Source organism: Dreissena polymorpha, chromosome 13, assembly GCF_020536995.1.
Source record: "Dreissena polymorpha isolate Duluth1 chromosome 13, UMN_Dpol_1.0, whole genome shotgun sequence".
NCBI lineage: Eukaryota > Metazoa > Mollusca > Bivalvia > Myida > Dreissenidae > Dreissena > Dreissena polymorpha.
In genome coordinates, this window is record NC_068367.1 from 18,520,530 (window position 1) to 18,539,595 (window position 19,066).

Genomic DNA, 19,066 nt, shown 5'->3' on the forward strand with positions numbered 1-19,066 from the left:
TGATTAAACTTACATGGCTATTACAACATCACATCTCTTTATTTCTAGACTTCTGTTGTCTATTACTGAACATAAGTTAGTAAAACGATGAATTGGGATTTTTTTCACTTGGATATGGTAAAACATCATTTCTGCGTTTGAGAATTATAAGACCCAATAACTGCTTTAATGTAAGCAAAAAATCCCCGAATTCTGCCCAGTAAAATAGCACATATGTTTAAAATATGAATTGTTCATAGCCTGATATTTACCATTTAATATGCCAGTTAACAAATACATAAGTATCTAATTTAAACATAGTTTTGTCTTATTTATCCAATGTACTAATAGTAAAACAAATATGCGATTGTAGATATTAAGCTAACTCAATATATGCAGAGTGGTAAAGGTTGAAACCCTCACATCATAAAAAATCAGTTTTTTTGTTGTAAATTACTTAATCTCTTACATAAATTGACATCCACTTTTGAAGGGGATATTGGCATACACATACACATTCAGTTTGTTACTTCTAGATTACTTAACTCTTTAATAAATTGACATCCACTTGTGAAGTGGATAAATGAAATACACATGTATGAGAGACATTAAAGATACAAATCTATCAACTGTTAATGCAATAAAAACATTGTTTAGGTTGGCAACTATCATAATCCAACATTTAAATATAGCAAAATATCAATAGATGCTTAAGCACAGACTTACTGGCTTAAAACCTCTTTACAGATTCACCAAAACCTTAGTAACAAAAATAAAACAGTCCACAAAAGTACAAACAATTACTCGGATAAACTGATATAGATGATCTTGCTAAACAAAATGCAAACAGCAGCCAATATGGCAAATGAAATCTGGTTAGCTTGGATACATCACATTTTGAACAAGTGTCTCAAAATACCAAGATGAAGTAAAGTTCATTAACATGGTAAATGTAAAACATGAACGGTTTAGAAACTAGCATAACCAAGCATGTTTTAATCTGTCTTTTCTCTTTTCAGTTGAGATGTTACATTCAACATCCAATCACATCACAGCACATTTCACTTTGCCATCTGTAAATTATTTTCACAGGTATTTCCCAGCAATTTCAAACGGGCCAATCAAAATGCACGTAACATCCAATCTGTGGACATCTGCCAATCACACCATGACTCTGTTCCTCACTTATTTTCCACATTTAGATCCCTGTAGCCACACGTTTCACTTAAATAAGATAATATTTCTACACATTGAAAGAGATTGGAAAACCATGTGTTTAACTTATTATGATTGGCCAGTAAATTTTGATTGGCCAGTTTGATTTGGACTTTGCTTAACATATTCTGATTGGCCATTCAAATTAGGAATTGTTAAACTGGTTTTTTGATTGGCCATCATGATTGTATCACCTCCATCTTATGTTGAAAGTCTGGCTTCAGGATGTGGAGGTTTTCTTCTCTGGAACTTCTGAAATGAAAAGATCAATCTCATTATGATAAATAGTGACTGATAAACAATTGATTGACAAAAGATAGTAGATAGATCCCTTTAAATGATATTTGAGTCATCAACAGTTTTTGTCTCTCTCTCTATATATATATATATAAACATTTAGGGCTTTCACCAATACATCAACACAAATGACTGATAAATCACTGAAAACTTCCAGATTTTTTAGGCAAGCTGTGACATTTTAATATTGCATAATATGTGACAAAGTTACAGTAAGGTCAAATTGTTTTACGGCAAAATTTGATTTCAGAAGGAAGAGGAAAATCAATCAACAGGCACATAATGGATCAGTATAATGAATATTCTCATTTTTTGGGAGTTCAACAGAGAAAATAAGATCTGAGTCTGCGATCAGCTGAATGTTAAGAATGTCCATCAGCTCACGAACAATCTTACAAGAATATGCACATATACCTCCTCAATCTATGCATTGAATCAGGCTCCAAACCTACAAACATTTCTGTGACCACCACATTAAGCATGATGACCGAACTCATCTCTAAATTTGAGAAAAAAGTATATTCAGAATGTTGACAGAAGTATGTTTGTGATACAAAGTTATGGTCAAAAGTGACCTTTGAAGAGAAGGGATTTGGGGGGTGGGCGCATGAAAACCACTCCAAATCAACAGGCCCACACTGTTGACTTACCACTGCACATGGGTTTCAGTAAATGGTACCATCAACACAAAGTTTTGAAATTTAACAAGATACCTTTGGAAGGGGGGAACAAATCAAAATCATACAAAATCAACAAACAGTGAATGAACCACTGCCCATGGGTTTAAGTATGAGAATGGTCAGTAGGTCTGACAGGGAGATGACCATAAGTCATACCAACAAGAGCACCGCATAACGGGTGCCAGACTCGGCTGCAAAAGCTTGTCAGCAAAATATTATTTTTATTTCTTTTAGAGGTCACAGTGACCTTGATCTTGACCTAGTGACCCAAAAATGGGTGTGGCGTGTAGAACTCATCCAGAAGCATCTACATATGAAGTTTCGAAGTTGTAGGTGGAAGCACTTTGATTTTAGAGCCTATATTAAAGTTTTATATTAGAGGTCACAGTGACTTAGACCTTTGACCCAGTGACCCAAAAATGGGTGTGGCGTGTAGAACACATCAAGGTGCATCTACATAAAAAGTTTCAAAGTTGTAGGTGGAAGCACTTTGACTTCAGAGCCTATGTTAAAGTTTTATATTAGAGGTCACAGTGACCTTGACCTTTGACCTAGTGACCCAAAAATGGGTGTGGCGTGTAGAACTCATCAAGGTACATCTACATATGAAGTTTCAAAGTTGTAGGTGGAAGCACTTTGATTTTAGAGCCAATTAAGGTTTAAGGTTTTAGCACGACGCCTACGTTGGACGACTGACGGCGGACGACGATCTGGCTATGACAATAACTCGGGTTTTCTCCGAAAACAGCCGAGCTAAAAATTGAGAAAACATTCAAAGTCGATTCCAGTCGAGTCAGATCATTCACTCAAGTAAGTTCTTGATACAAGGCCAATGTGAACGTACCACTGCCCATGGGTTTCAGTATGAGGTGGTTCAGCAGGTCGGAGAGAGAGATGATGCCTATCACGTGGTCCTCCTCGTCAACAATCACGAGCCTGTGCACCTCTGCACGCACGATCTTGTCCACCACTATCTTCAGGGAGTCCGTCTCCACGCATTTCACAACGCCCTCAAAACAGCTCGCCTGAAATGTCCATACACTTTGTTCCATTATCAATTACCACATTAGGTTAAATAAGATTCCGTACAAGTATTTCATTTCACCCCCCCCCCCTCATACCAGCTCGCCTGAAATGTCCATACACTTAGTTCCATTATCAATTACCACATTAGGTCAAATAAGATTCTGTACAAGTATTTCATTTCACACACCCCCTCAAACCAGCTAGCTTGCCTGAAATGTCCGTACACTTTTCATTATCTACATGGCTACAATTATTATATTTGGTCAAAGAAGTTTTTGCTTCAAGTATTTCTTTATCGCATGCTACTCATTATTTTCTATGTAATATAACCATTATGTATATTTTTTGCATAATATGGCTATTTCAGTGTTTTCCTTGGATACTTGTTGTTTGACTGACCAATCACATTAGGGTTATTTTGGTGAAGTTACATTTCAACACCAAGAGACATACCGCAATGTTAACAAGCAAATTCGTTGAATTGATATCCCCCGCCAATATGCTTCTGGACACAAAAAAAAGTTATATTTGACACTCAGCTAAAAAAGCATTTTTTCAAGATACAAAGGGCCATAACTCCGTTATTAACAGATGGTGTACAACGCCATTTGGCGTGCATCATCCTCTTATCCATATATATTCTCAGACCAAGTTTCAATGAAATCCACCAAAGCACTTCCAAGATATGGCTCCGCACACAAAAGTGCGGACAACAGACTATGGCGGGGGATAACAACTTTCCTGAATTATCAAGAGGTGTAGGTACTTTACTTTCCTAATTGAAAAGCATGTGATAAAAAGATTTGACACTCGTTATAAAATCCTAAACAGCATTAGTTCACACAATTCAGTAAATATGGCTTAAGAAAACTTTAAGCCTTTGACTTTCATCAAGAATGATTGCTTATACTTTTTACTTATTATTTTTGTTACAGACTTTTGTTTCAGGAACATTGGTAACAATAGACACTATGCCATAACCATGGTTTTAAACATTTTACAATTAATTAACTTTTATTGCGCAAAACAAACCTATTTCTGTATCTATGCTATACCTAAATACTTAATTTCAGCACAATACCTAAATCCTAATTTAAGAAATTGTGTAAATTAAAATCAATTTCAGAGATTTCTTTGCTTTCCTTAGAATGACCAACGTTCTGCCACTTGGCTTTATTTGCTTACCCCTTTTCTGTGCTGCAACGCTTGCTGGATAGTGATGCCCAAGTTGTTATACGTCTTTTCAGCAGCCAGCTTCTACAAACACATTTTGTAAAATTCCATGATATATACTATAATATCAGTTTCTAACAATACCCCCACGCCCCCCATTGATTTTTTCTATTGATTCTATTTCTTTTATATTGAATTGTTCCAATTTTTTTTCCTTCTAATATGTGTAACAAATATGAAAGAATTCTAAACATGTTACGATGACATATTTTAAATCCTATCTATAAACATATATGTGCTTCTTATAATTGAGCAAATTTAAATATATAATGAATTTCAATCAAATGTAGAGTGAATTCCAATCAAATGTAGAGTTAATCCCAATCAGAATTGATCCCAACATTCGAGACATACATTTTAATTTTAAACCTCTCTATGAAGTAAAGTTGAATTTTTGCAATTTAAACTTATTAAAATGGAGTTGAGACTTATCTAGGTAATATTCAAACCTTTTTAAATTAAACTTATTTAATTTCAAGTAAGACCTTATCAAGTAGCAAAAAACACTTATCAATTTAAAGTTAACACTTTCCAAATTAAAATTTAAGCATTTTGATTGAAAGTTTAAACTTATCCATTATTACTTTAAACTTAAACAACTCCCTTTTATCATAATCATTATTAGTGTAACTTTAACAACTCCCTTTAAACTTGTCAATAATAATTCTTAACTTAACAATACCCAATAAACTTACCAATAATAACTTTAAACTTAACAACTGCAAAATTAAAGCTTATCAATAATTACTTAAACTTAACAATTCTCAAATTAAAACTCCTCAATAATAACTTTAAGCTTAACAATGCCTAAGTTTTAACTTATAATGTATTACTTTAAACTTTACAATGCCCATGTTTAATTGATAAATTATTACTTTAAACTTAACAATGCCAAAGTTTAAACTTAACAATTACTTGAACGTTAAACATGTCAATGCCCAAGTTTAAACTTAACAATTACTTATACTTTAAACATATCAATGCCCAAGTTTAAACTTAACAATTACTTGTACTTTAAACATATCAATGCCAAAGTTTAAAGTTAACAGTTATTACTTAAACATAACAATGCCAAAGTTTAAACTGAACATTTATTACATTAAACATATTAATACCCAAGTTTAAACTTAATAATAATTTCTTTAAACATAACAACCCCTATCACTTACAATCACGTCAAACTTGGCATAGATGTCCACAACCTTTCTGTCATCATCCACAACCGGCAGGGCTGATATCCGGTGCTCAACAAACAGGTTCAGGGCTTCGTACACCGTCGTCTCCCGTGAAGCCTAGGAAAACATGGTGTGATATGATATGAATATGTTTGATTGTGACACATTTTGTAAGAGTGCGTAAAGAGTCATCCCTGATAAGCATGTGCAGTCTGCAGAGGCTTATCTGGGATGACATAATTACTGCCTTAAGTGAATTTTTGTTTACAGGGCCCTCAATCTATCGAATCTGCCGCCGAATTTCGGCGGCAGTCCCCCACCTGAAAAGTATACTTTATTCCCCTTTTGGGGGAGAAAATTTCCCCTGAAAAAAAATTCCAAAAAAAAATTTTTTTTTTTTTTTTTTTAATAGAAAGATGTCTCATCTCATGATTATTATATCTCAATTCTATTTCAATTTAATCTTTTCAAACATACTAAATTATGAAAAATGCAATGAATTTAGTGCAAACATGTTCAAATGTAATAATGAGATTATAAGTAAAAAAATCCCCCAAAAAGGGAAACGCCGCGAAAATTACCCCTCCTAAGGGCTGCGGACCCTTTCCCCCAAAGTAGTGTGAGGGCGCTGGTTAAGAAGAGACTTCCTTTAAATACAAGATTCCATAAAAGCAAAAAGCGTTGTCCTTGATTTGACAATGCAGACTGTCAAACGTGAAATTTTTTACAGGAAATGTTTGATGTGAAATTAATAATGTGAAACAAACAGTGTGAACTTGTTAGATGTAAATTGCTTGGTGTGAAATGCATGAAACGACTTATGTAAAATAGACAATTTACTATGGATGTTATTGCCTTGCCCTATAAAGGCCCATCCTTTAACATACAAGGTTGATAGTAAATAAATTCCTTAACAAGATAATTGTATCAATCAATCAGTTTTACATTCAAAGGTCTTGCTTTCAAAGGGCTCTACACCATGCCCTATGGAATCTTCAAGGTTAATTTAAGAAGTGAAATGTACGCATGTTTATAGATCATTTTCATAAAATCATTTAAATTTCTACGAATTTATCAAATTAAATTAAAATCAACATTTATACAAAGAAGGCCTTGACTCCTACAGTTTGACGTATAATGGAAGCACTTTAACGCACAACGTCCTACAAAGCCCCTACCGTGATGACATTGTTGTACGTTCCTATCTCCAGCTCTTTAATGGTCTGGTTCCAGAATGAAGGCTTCGGTAAGTCATTGATCTGAAACAAAAAAGATCAATGTTTAACTTCGGTAAGTCAAAGATGTGGGTCAGATGTTTTCCTTAAAATGTTTTCTACAGTTCTAAACATAAAATTTACCACTTTGCATACATAAAGACAGAGGAAGCGTTAAAATTAAACATTTCTGAACGTAAAATTTCACTAGACTACCAACACAAGAGCTGTCAGAGGACAGCGCGCTGGACTATTCGAGTGCTTGACAGTATAATGTAAGCCATCACGAGGAAATTGTTCAAATTCAATAATTTATTCGACAATCGTTCAAAAAAAAAAGAAAAAGGAGAGGGGGGTATATTGTGGGGTGTGGTAGTTTATTAGATGATGTTTAAAAAAAAATGGGGGGGGTGAGGTTGAGGGGGGGGGAAGGGATTCTGGTAGGGGCGTGGGGTATTTGTGTAAGTGTTTTCTTGTCAAAGTAATAATAAAATGTGATCATAAATAAAGTTATGGCAATTTAAGCAAAATGTTAAATTATCTAAGTGTATAAGGGACCATAATTATGTCAAAATGCTTGATACAGTGGTCTGCTCTTGTTTATAGGTTGGGGTCATGTTGGTTAATAAGTAGAAAACATATAAAAGCAATATGTCAAAGGATATAGGAAATATTTGGGGTAGCAAACTTTAACATAGATTTATCAATAATATGCATATTCTAAGTCTAAAAGGGGCAATAATTATGACAAAATGCTTGATAGAGTTGTCTGTTCTTGTTTTTAGGTTGGGATGATGTTGGTTAACAAGTATGCAAAATATGAAAGCAACATGTCAAGGGACAATGAAAATAAATGGGGTAGTACGAAAACTATAACATTTGCTGCATATTCTAAGTGGAAAAGGGGCCATAATTATGACAAAATGCTTGATAGATTTGTCTGCTCTTGTTTATAGGTTGGGGCCATGTTGGTTAACAAGTATACAAACAAGGGCTGTTTGTAAAAGATGCATGCCCCCCATATGGGCTGTCCGTTGTAGTGGCAGCCATTGTGTGAATACGATTTTTGTCACTGTGACATTGACCTTTGACCTAGTGACCTGAAAATCAATAGGGGTCATCTGCGAGTCACGATCAATGTACCTATGAAGTGTCATGATCCTAGGCATAAGCCTTCTTGAGTTATCATCCGAAAATCATTTTACTATTTCGGGTCACCGTGACCTTGACCTTTGACCTTGTGACCTCAAAATCAATAGGGGTCATCTGCAAGTCATGATCAATCTACCTATGAAGTTTCATGATCCTAGGCGTATGCGTTCTTGAGTTATCATCCAAAAACCATTTTATTATTTCGGGTCACCGTGACCTTGACCTTTGACCTAGTGACCTCAAAATCAATAGGGGTCATCTGCGAGTCATGATCAATATACCCATGAAGTTTCATGAAATCCTAGGCGTATGCGTTCTTGAGTTTTCATCCGGAAACCATTTTACTATTTCGGGTCACCGTGACCTTGACCTTTGACCTAGTGACCTCAAAATTAATAGGGGTCAGCTGCGAGTCATGATCAATCTACCCATGAAGTTTCATGATCCTAGGCGTATGCGTTCTTGAGTTATCATCCGGAAACCATTTTACTATTTCAGGTCACCGTGACCTTGACCTTTGACCTAGTGACCTCAAAATCAACAGGGGTCATCTGCGAGTCATGATCAATCTACCCATGAAGTTTCATGATCCTAGGCGTATGCGTTCTTGAGTTATCATCCGGAAACCATTTTACTATTTCGGGTCACCGTGACCTTGACCTTTGACCTAGTGACCTCAAAATCAATAGGGGTCATCTGCAAGTCATGATCAATGTACCTATGAAGTTTCATGATCCTAGGCCCAAGCGTTCTTGAGTTATCGTCTGACAACCACCTGGTGGACGGACCGACCGACAGACAGACCGACCGACCGACCGACAGACCGACATGAGCAAAGCAATATACCCCCTCTTCTTCGAAGGGGGGCATAAATATGAAAGCGATATGCCAAGGGACAAAGAAAATATTTGGGGTAGTACGAAAACTTTAACATTTGCACGCTAACGCAGACGCCGGGGTGAGGATATCTCCACTATATATATTTCATATATAATAGTCGAGCTAATAAAGATAGAAGAAGCATAAAAATTGTTAGGAACATTTCTGGACGGAAAATTTCATCACTCTACAAACATAAAGAAAGACGAAGTGTAAAATTGTTACGTACAATTTCTGATATTAAAATTAAAACACTACAAACATAAAGACTAGAGCTTTGTCAGTCACAGATGTGACGTATACCCCCACATGCTGCATTGACACAGACTATTTTGCATGCTGTCTTCACAAAACAAGAGAAGCTAATTTATGGCGATTTTTAAGAATTATTATGCCATTATCATTTATGGCCATTTTGACCTTCAAACTCTTGAATTCTTTCTCATGACATCCAATGACTGTGAACAAAATAAATGTACAGAGTCATTTTAAAATCTCACAATGAATGACATAGTTATGGCAAGATTTTTTATGGCCATTTTTTAACTTTGAACTCAAAGTGTGACCTTGACCTTTGAGAATTCTTTCGTGTGACACACCGTCCAATGATAGTCAACAAATGATTTTTAAAACTCACAATGAACGACACATTTATGGCCATTTTTGACCTTTGAACACAGTGTGACCTTGACCTTGGAGATATTGATGTAATTCTTTTGCGCGAAACATCATCCGATGATGGTGAACAAATGTGCTAAATGATTTTAAAATCTCACAATGAACGACATAGTAGCTCATTTATGGCCATGTTTGACCTTTGAACTAAAAATGTGACCTTGACCTTGGATGGAGATATCGATGTAATTCTTTCGCGCGGTACACCGTCCTTTGATGGTGAACACATGTGCCAAATGATTTTAAAATCTCACAATGAACGGCATAGTTATGTCCCCGACATTTTTTACCTTTGAACTTAAAGTGTGACCTTGACCTTAGAGACATCAACATAATTCTTTCGCGCGACACACCGTCCAATGATGGTGAACAAATGTGCCAAATGATTTTAAAATCTCACAATGAACGACATAGTTATGGCCCGGACAAGCTCATTTATGGCGAATTTTGACTTTTGAACTCAAAGTGTGACCTTGACTTTGGAGATATAGACGTAATTCTTTCGCGTGACACACCGTCCAATGATGGTGAACAAATGTGCTAAATGATTTTAAAATCTCACAATTAATGACATAGTAATGGCCCGGACCAGCTCATTTATGGCCATTTTTGACATTTGAACTCAAAAGTGTGACCTTGACCTTGGAGATATTGACATACTTCTTTCGCACGACACACCGTCCAATGATGGTGAACAAATGTGACAAATGATTTCAAAATCTCACAATGAACAACATAGTTATGGCTCGGACAAGCTAATGTTTGGCCATTTTTTACCTTGACCTTGGAGATATCAACGTAATTGGTTCGCGCGACACACCGGCCAATGATGGTGAACAAATGTGCCAAATGATTTTTAAATTTCACAATAAACGACAAAGTTATTGCCTGGACAAGCATTTTACCTTTGAACTCAAAGTGAAACCTTGACCTTTGAGACATTGACATACTTCTTTCACGCAACACACCGCCCCATGATGGTGAACAAATGTACCAAGTCATTTTAAAATCTAACGATAAATGACATTGTTATAGTCCAGACAAACTTTCTGTTTAAAACGCACTAAGTGACCCCGTGACCTAGTTTTTGACACGGCATGGCCCATATTAAAACCTGACCTAGACATCATCTAGATACAACTTCTGACCAAGTTTGGTGAAGATCAGATTACATTTTCGGGACAAAAGGACCGACAGACAGAAACAGACCAACAAAGTGACTCCTATATAGCCCCCATTACCAGTAATGGGGGTATAATAAGAGGAAGCATTTAAATTGTTAGAAACATCTCTGAACGAAAATTTCACCACTTTGTATACATAAAGATAGAAGAGGTGTTAAAATTGTAAGGAACATTTCTGAACGTAAAATTTCACCAGACTACAAACATAAAGATAAAAGCCTTAAAATTGTTAGGGACATTTTTTAACAAAATATTTCACCACTTTGCATACATGAAGATATAGGAAGCGCAATATCCGCTTGTGAGTCAGGATGTAGATGGCGTTGCCCGTGTACTTGTCAACGACGGGAAGTCGGTGCACGTGGCTGTGGATCAGGGTGCGTATTGCCTCGAACAGACTCGCGTCTGGGTCAATGCACACGAACGGCCGCTGCTTGTCGCGAAGGACCTCTGAAAAAAGAAAATTCGTTTTTGTTAATGATTCAGTACATAATCTTGCATACATAATTTGAGTGGATTACCTTTTAAATAATAATAGACACGACAAGTTTCGACATAAGCATATTAAGCCTATTGTCACTGAAATAAATAAACAATAACAATATGTGTTTTCATTAAATGCAGAACATACATCTTTTCAAAGAAAAATTGATTTAAAAAGAAAAAAAAGACCTTTGACATATAATTTTGGAGCTTTTTTAAAAAGGCCCTTAATTATGACACATTAAAAACAAGCATTACCAAATTTTGCCTATTATTTTTATATGGGGAATACATATTGCAAGTTTGAATGAAATCATTCTAGCTACTCCTAAGGACCTAGCTAAGACAAAAACATCAACTTGCTTACAAAGTGCATATGTAAATTTCTATGTGTAAAATCGGCTATAATTTTGACAAAAGGGGGTCATTCAATATTAAAAATACACTTGAAATTTTGAATGATATTCCTCAAGCCATTCTTGCCAAACTAGCCAACCAAAAAAAACACTGAACTCTAACGTGGACATCAGAGCATGTACAAAAGGATTTCCTAGTAAAAGAAAAGCTAAATATTAGGTCATGCTGTGACCTTTTTGTATGTAGTGACCTCAAAAGAACAGGAAGTCGAGGCTAACAACAATCAGGGTATAAATTTCAGACAAAAAAGTAGTTATGGCAGTGAAGTAATATAACTAAACATGAACTATTGAGCAAATTACGTTCTTCAACAAGAAAATCAACAAGCCAATCAAGGTAAACACTCAATCAAACATTATCCGCTCAATTACGCATTATTTTATCATTCAAAAGAGCTTCATGTCCTTCACAAAAACCGCCTACCATTTATTGGAAATATGTATTAATGTATTCTTTAGAGCGAAGAAAATCGATGTCCAATATGGGCGTTGAAGGCTCAATGCAAACAGACAAAATGGCAGAGAAGAACTTTAAGCCTTTTGTAAACATGACAGTATCCATACATGTAGATTCAGCTCAGTTGTTGCGATTATCAAACAGAAAACAGATGTGTTATATTTTGTCTTAATTTATATTCAAATATCTGCAGGCATTCTGATAGTAAAAGTGTTTGTTTTTTACATAAACAACATAAAAAACACATCACTTCAAATTGGTTGCACTTCTGAAATTGGCTATAAAAATTGTATTTGAGGTTAGACATCTATTGAAAATGTATACTTTGCCAACTATTTTAAACCCAAGAAAAACCTTAAAAAATATGTCATTAAAACAGACCTTCTTTCTTTAGTTGCATTTGAAATTGCTGACACCACAGTTTCAATGTAATGACTAAATTGTGTTCAACATTATGTTGAAAGCATTTAAAATTTTCCACAATATTTCAATGGCAATTAAAATACAAAAAACTATGTAGACTTTCATTCTTAAATAAAGATAAGTGAACGCAATTAAGTCTGACATTCAAGGAGATAATCTAAATGTCACTATACCAAGCCATTAAGGGCAATTATTGTAGAGGACACACTGCAGCTCTCAATTTTATATTCCACTACTTTAGCGACAATTTACAAGTAATGCAAACTCATGCCTAGTCGATAAACCATAAAAACCTAAAAACCTAAAAAGAAGTATTTGGTTTTATGAATGGTTTAGAAAGAAAACTTAAGCTTTAATGGAAGAAATATATCCTATTTAGACGATGTACAAAGGATTTCATTGTCCACAGCCTAAGAGTAATTTTGGTGTCTTGTTTTTTGACAGTGAAATGTTTTTTGATTACGCTATTTGGGTCTACTTCATTATATATATTGTGCCATTTTAACACATGTGACTTGTTTATAGTTACATTGTCGCCCTGTTGTAATAAACTGTAAATTATTATTTTGTAGAATAGACTATTCATGAGTATATTGTCTAACTTGAATTATACACTGCTCATGCTCAGTTTGTAACGCTGCCATAAACAACAATAACAACAATGTCCCTATCTGAACATTTCTGTCAAATTCAAGAGAATCACTAATTTATGCCCTAAGTGCAAATATTATATAAAACTACTTGTTAAAAGGCATACATATTTTTAGATGATAAGCAATACAATATAGTGTATTGTAGCCTGCGGGAGAAAATAGTGATCAACTTTATACCGTGTCATCAAAGAAATCACCAACAAAGTGAAACGGCTATGAAGTTCAAAAGTTCATGGAAAAGAGTCTAAAATCAATCTACTATGAAAGTATTTTGTTTTTCTTCGGCTATAATTTCCGCAAGCTATTTCAGCAGAGAGCGGAAAATTTGCAGAAATGTTTGTATAAAATTTACAATTTGTTTTTCCTCCGGGCATTTTTGCATCAAAACAAGGTCACAATTAATGACTTAAATGTATCTATTGTGTTTATTTTAATGTTTACCTCGTATTCAACAGTTTGTTTGTCATAACAGGGTGATATGTAGTCCTACTAAACCTTTTATGGGTAGACAGTTTACCATTAGTTAGTGTGGTTATCTATTAGTTAGTGTGATTTACCATAAGTAAGTGTGGTTTACCATTAGTTAGTGTGGTTTACCATTAGTTAGTGTGGTTCACCATTAGTTAGTGCACGCTGAGAAATCAACTGACCATCCTTAACTTTGTTTTGCAGCACTCTTCTAAAAGAGCTATTTTAGTTCATCCTAAGTTACAATACAACTAAGGAGGTTAATGTTCACACACTCACCTCTCCATTTCTCAATGTTGTGTTCCTCCAATTCATCCATTTTTGTCTGCAAACCGAAAATTACTACATTTTCTAACATAAAGTATTTAAAAATAAAAATAAAAACATACACAATTTCCAGATTTTCAATTTTGTCAAGTCTGTTACATAACTGATGAGCATTATTTTGTAAAACAATTACTTCTACAGAGGGATATTCAAAGTATAACTATTCTTCCAAAAAGTGACATCAGTGAAATATAAATGGTCTCCACTTAGGATAACGACCATTTATGAACAAATTAATACTTTCCCACTTAGATACATATTTTCATGCCTTTGTAGTCCCTCAACAAATTAAATTTTATTTAAGACCTTCCTTACTATAAGATTCAAATTTAAATGCTTTATTTCAAACCATTAGATACTGATGCGCAGCAAAAAGCATAAAACCTGAACAGACTGTGAGTTACTGGGAGGCTGTTCTGGTTTTATGCTGTTTGCACATAGCCATTTTCACTTTGCTTCTGAGTGGGAAGGGTTAATCTCTTGATGTAAACACTAATGGAAAACATGTTTACAGCCAAATATTACACACACACAAACACATTTGTATAGCTTGTAATGAAAAAAATATTTTGAGAAAAATATAATAAATAATACACACTTAGTACCGCTTGTAATAGACAATACATTTGGAGCTAAAAATTATAAACAACTGACAATATCATAAGTAAAACACAATTCATATTTGCTCCAATAGACAATATGTTTTGAGCCAAATATTATAACTAATAGGCAATTAATACATGTTATTCTTCTGTTTACAAATAGCTGTTAGGGACTATGAATATTTAACACAATTATAACACACGATTTTCTTGTGCAGTATAAAGAAACGTGATATAAACGTCAAGCCAGAGTGATACAAACATCTTCAGAAGGCTAGACATGGCCTGATTTTTCTTGTCTATGTGTCTGTCTTAAACTAACAATTGTAGGGCCAAGATTGCGAAATTGCTTGCCATTTCTACCATGGGTTGCTCGCAATTGATATGTATCTAGGCAAATCTTTTATTCTGCAATTTTAATAGCATTTTCAAGCTTGCAAATATTGAGAGGTCCGTCTGCGTCCTACAAATTAGGCATTTCAATTTCGATCTTGCAAATTATGAGTATGTATCAAGACAATACAGTGCATTTTTTATCTGAATGGTAAGAAACAAAAGATAAATTAATCTTAAAAAAATAGAAAAAACACACTTTGATTTTACCGCAAACAAAACTTTTCAGCAATGAAAATTTATTGATTAGGTAGGCAGTGTTTGTTTGTTTTTTCACCATTATGGGAATGAGGCAGGGGTCCCTTTGGATTAGGAAAAATAGCAGTGCTTTGACGTAAATTGGGAAATTAGTGTTGTTGTTTTTTTGCTAACAAATGCTTAAAAACTAAAAATAAAATTGTGTTCAATATTATATGTAATAAAGTGTAACTTGTAGAGCTGGGTGGGAGATGACATATATGAAGAGATATAAAAAAAAATGTGGGGGAAGGGGGCGACTTTCAATTGGGAATGTTTAGGTCCTATTTTGGAAAAATATATACTTTTTTCTATTGGGAATGTCGCCAGATGCATCCACAATTTTGAACGAAAAAAACACACACTGGTAGGCAATGGCAAACAAACAGATTTTCGCACGCACACAATACGTAAGATTTATACTGAAAACTTGTATTAGACTGACAGGTGACCTCATGAATATGTGACTACGCATAATGAACACAACTCTTTTGTAAAGCTTAGTCTTGTTTAAAAAGGCTCTGTAAGTATAATATGAAAAAACAATGCTCTCATTGTTGTTTTTCATTTTTAAGTTACAGTTGTTTATCATGCATGGCTAAAATTGATGGGTTCTTATTTATTTATAAATTGAAGTCATAATAGTCTATATATAGGTTACCACGTACTTATAATAACATCAAAACATGAACATAATCTTATGCCCAAATATAAAAATTCACATACTTAAACTTTTGAAAAACAAAACACTTGATTCTACTCTGCTTAACATGCAGTCAAGTATAAAGTTTTATACCAATTACCGTAATTACTCTATGTTTTTGGACACTAAGTTTTACGAACACCCGAATTTTTATGAAAATTAATTATATTTCATGACTCTTAATTTTCCGACATGTGCTTTTTCGTCTTTCATTTGTGTCTCTAAATTTTTCGGACAGTAATATACTGAGAAATATGTTCAGCGCTATTTTATCAGATTTCTGCTCTGTATTCGCTTATCTTGTGACACTTCGATCATGGATAATTACGAAGGATTAAGGTCACACAACCTGGGAGACGCGCATGCCTGAGGGCAATGTACCATAAAAATTAAGTAATTGGGCAAATAACCATGCATACCGGAAGAAAACAATCGCTTCACCCAACAGCATTTTAAATGATATCTTCATATTAAGGAAGGGGTATGTTTATTTTTTTACTTTTTGTTCTGTATCATTTCAGGCAAGAATTAGCAACAAAAGTGAAGAAGAAACACCATACTGCGTTGAGTTTTTGCTTTGATTGCAATACAATTAAAATGTTCAGACATTTAACTCTTGTCTCTTAATTTTCGACACTTGTCATTATGGAATATTTTGCATATCTAAATTTTCGGACACAAACAAAAATAATTATTTTTAAGTGTCCAAAAACTTAATAACAGTAATACCCTAGCTTTCACTTATGGATCTCATCAATTTCTTGTATAACAAAGCAAAGTCCTTTTGAGTAAGACAAAGATATTCAAACATAAACATTAAGCGCCAGTTAAAGATCAAGGATTAAATGTATTCAAACTGCAAAAGGCAAAAATATCACTTCTTCCATTACTTGTTAAAATGTTTGTAATTTTAATTAAAAAAAAAAACTTATTTGTCTGTTGTTTATCAGCCAATAATTCATTAGGTGAATCATTTGATACCAGCAATTTCATTGGATGAATCGCTCACATGTCCATGTTACAGCAATTTTGATTGGATGAATTTACTTTATTAAATTTATATTGTCAAAGTTGTCAAAATGGTAAAATTGGATTCTGTACAAAAATTAAAGTAAAATTTTATAGCAGTTGTAAGATAAATTATTTCATAGCACATACACAACTTTTGTGTTGTGTTCATTGGTAGTCCTCAATCAAATATTAAAAGGAACCGTTTAAAAAAGGCTAAACCTGGTTATACAGGGCTTTCATAGTTGGTTATTATTTATAACTGAAAAATCAAATTAATATAGCTCTTAAACAATTGTATTTTAGTGTTTTTTTTTCTCTAGTAAATGGCTAGACGCCTAAAAACAATTTTCCAATTATTTTGATGAATATTTACTTCTCTGCCCTATTCCTCGGAAAGTGTTTCCAAAAAAACTTTCTCAACAGAGAAATAGACAGAATAGTTTTTAAACAATATCATTAAATATCGCCACAAAAGAAAACAATAGTTCTATTAGGCATTACAAAATGAAAGCCCTGGACAAGAATGTTAAACAATCTGGAATGGCTGACAGGCATTTACAAGGAACTTCGGGTCCTCGAACAGAGTGCAGCCTTAACATTGGGGTTAACATCAACCATAATATGGATAGTTATAATGTGAGCCGTGCTCTGTGAAAAGGGGGTTTAATGCATGTGCAGATTAGCCGGTGCAGTCCGCACAGGCTTATCAGGGACAACACTTTCTGCTTACACTTTCCGAGACTTACAGTCCAGTTTAGGCAGAAGGGTCGTGCCTGATTAGCCTGTGTGGACTGCACTGGCTTATCTTGGACTACATTTTACGCACACGCATAAAACCCCTTTTTCACAGAGCATGGCAAATATAACAAAAGCACCGCCTTGCGGGTGCAGACCGCTCTTCTATTATCTTTTTAAAGGTCAAGGGACTCTCAATTTCAATCACAAAGGAGGGAGGGGTGGAGTGAAGAGGAGTTTATAGTGTGGAAGTGTGGTCATTTATTACATTATCTTCCAAAAATGCGGGAAAAAAATGCAAAAAAATGCACAAAAAATAATCGGGGGTGGGGGGGGGGGAGGGCGTGGGGGTGGTTTGGGTGGAGTCGTCTATTGTGGTATGTCAGGTAAGAGTTGTTTCGTCAAAGTATCAATCAAATCTAATCATAAATAAAGAAGTTATGGCAATTTTAGCAATATTTAATAATTCGACCTTGAGAGTCAAGGTCATTCAAAGGTCAAGGTAAAATTCAACTTGCCAGGTATAGTAACCTCATGATAGCATGAAAGTATATGAAGTTTGAAAGCAATAGCCTTGATACTTTAGAAGTAAAGTGGATCGAAACACAAATGTTAACCATATATTTAAAGTTACTAAGTTAAAAAAGGGCAATAATTCTGTAAAAATGACAACCAGAGTTATGCAACTTGTCCTTTTACTGTCCCCTTATGATAGTTTGCGATAGTTCCAAGTATGAAAGCAATATCTATGATACTTTAGGGGTACAGTGGACCAAAACACAAAACTTAACCATACTTTCAATTTTCTAAGTATAAAGGGCCCATAATTCTGTCCAAATGCCAGTCAGAGTTACATCACTTTGCCTGCACAGTCCCCTTATGATAGTTAATAAGTGTTGCAAGTATGAAAGCAATAGCTTTGATACTGTAGGAATAAAGTGGACCTAAACACAAAACTTAACCAAATTTTCAATTTTCTAAGTATAAAAAGGGCACATAATGCTGTCAAAATGACAGTGAGAATTACATAACTTTGGCTGCACAGTCCCCTTATGATAGTTAGTAAGTGTTGCAAGTATGAAAGCAATAGCTTTGATACTTAAGGAATAAAATGGACCTAAACACAAAACTTAACCAAAATTTTCAATTTTCTAAGTATAAAAAGGACACATAATTCTGTCAAAATGCACGCCAGATTTATCTAACTTTGCCTGCCCAGTCCCCTAATGATAGGAAGTAAGTGTACCAAGTTTGAATGCATAGCATTGATACTTTGTGAGAAAAATCGACCTAAACGCAAAACTTAACCGGACGCCGACGCCAACGCAGACGCCGACGCCAAGGTGATGACAATAGCTATTTTTTTTTTTCAAAAAATAGATGAGCTAAAAAGGCTACTCTTACAGCCTGCTTTAAGATGTTAACCCTTTGCATGCTCGGAAATTTGTT

The 19,066-nt window shown here is 34.5% G+C and overlaps 1 protein-coding gene across 1 annotated transcript; it reads right to left on the reverse strand.

Annotated features, from left to right (window-relative positions):
- Nucleotides 1-210: 210 nt before the first annotated feature.
- Nucleotides 211-17,451, reverse strand: LOC127856516 (5'-AMP-activated protein kinase subunit gamma-2-like). The gene is made up of 8 exons (XM_052392794.1): nucleotides 17,442-17,451; nucleotides 13,889-13,934; nucleotides 10,981-11,159; nucleotides 6,784-6,864; nucleotides 5,600-5,722; nucleotides 4,383-4,454; nucleotides 3,016-3,196; nucleotides 211-1,446 (listed from the first exon to the last, which is right to left on the reverse strand). The coding sequence occupies exons 2-8, from the start codon at nucleotides 13,926-13,928 to the stop codon at nucleotides 1,415-1,417; spliced, it is 708 nt and encodes a 235-aa protein (XP_052248754.1). The 5' UTR covers nucleotides 13,929-13,934; nucleotides 17,442-17,451; the 3' UTR covers nucleotides 211-1,414.
- Nucleotides 17,452-19,066: the final 1,615 nt, after the last annotated feature.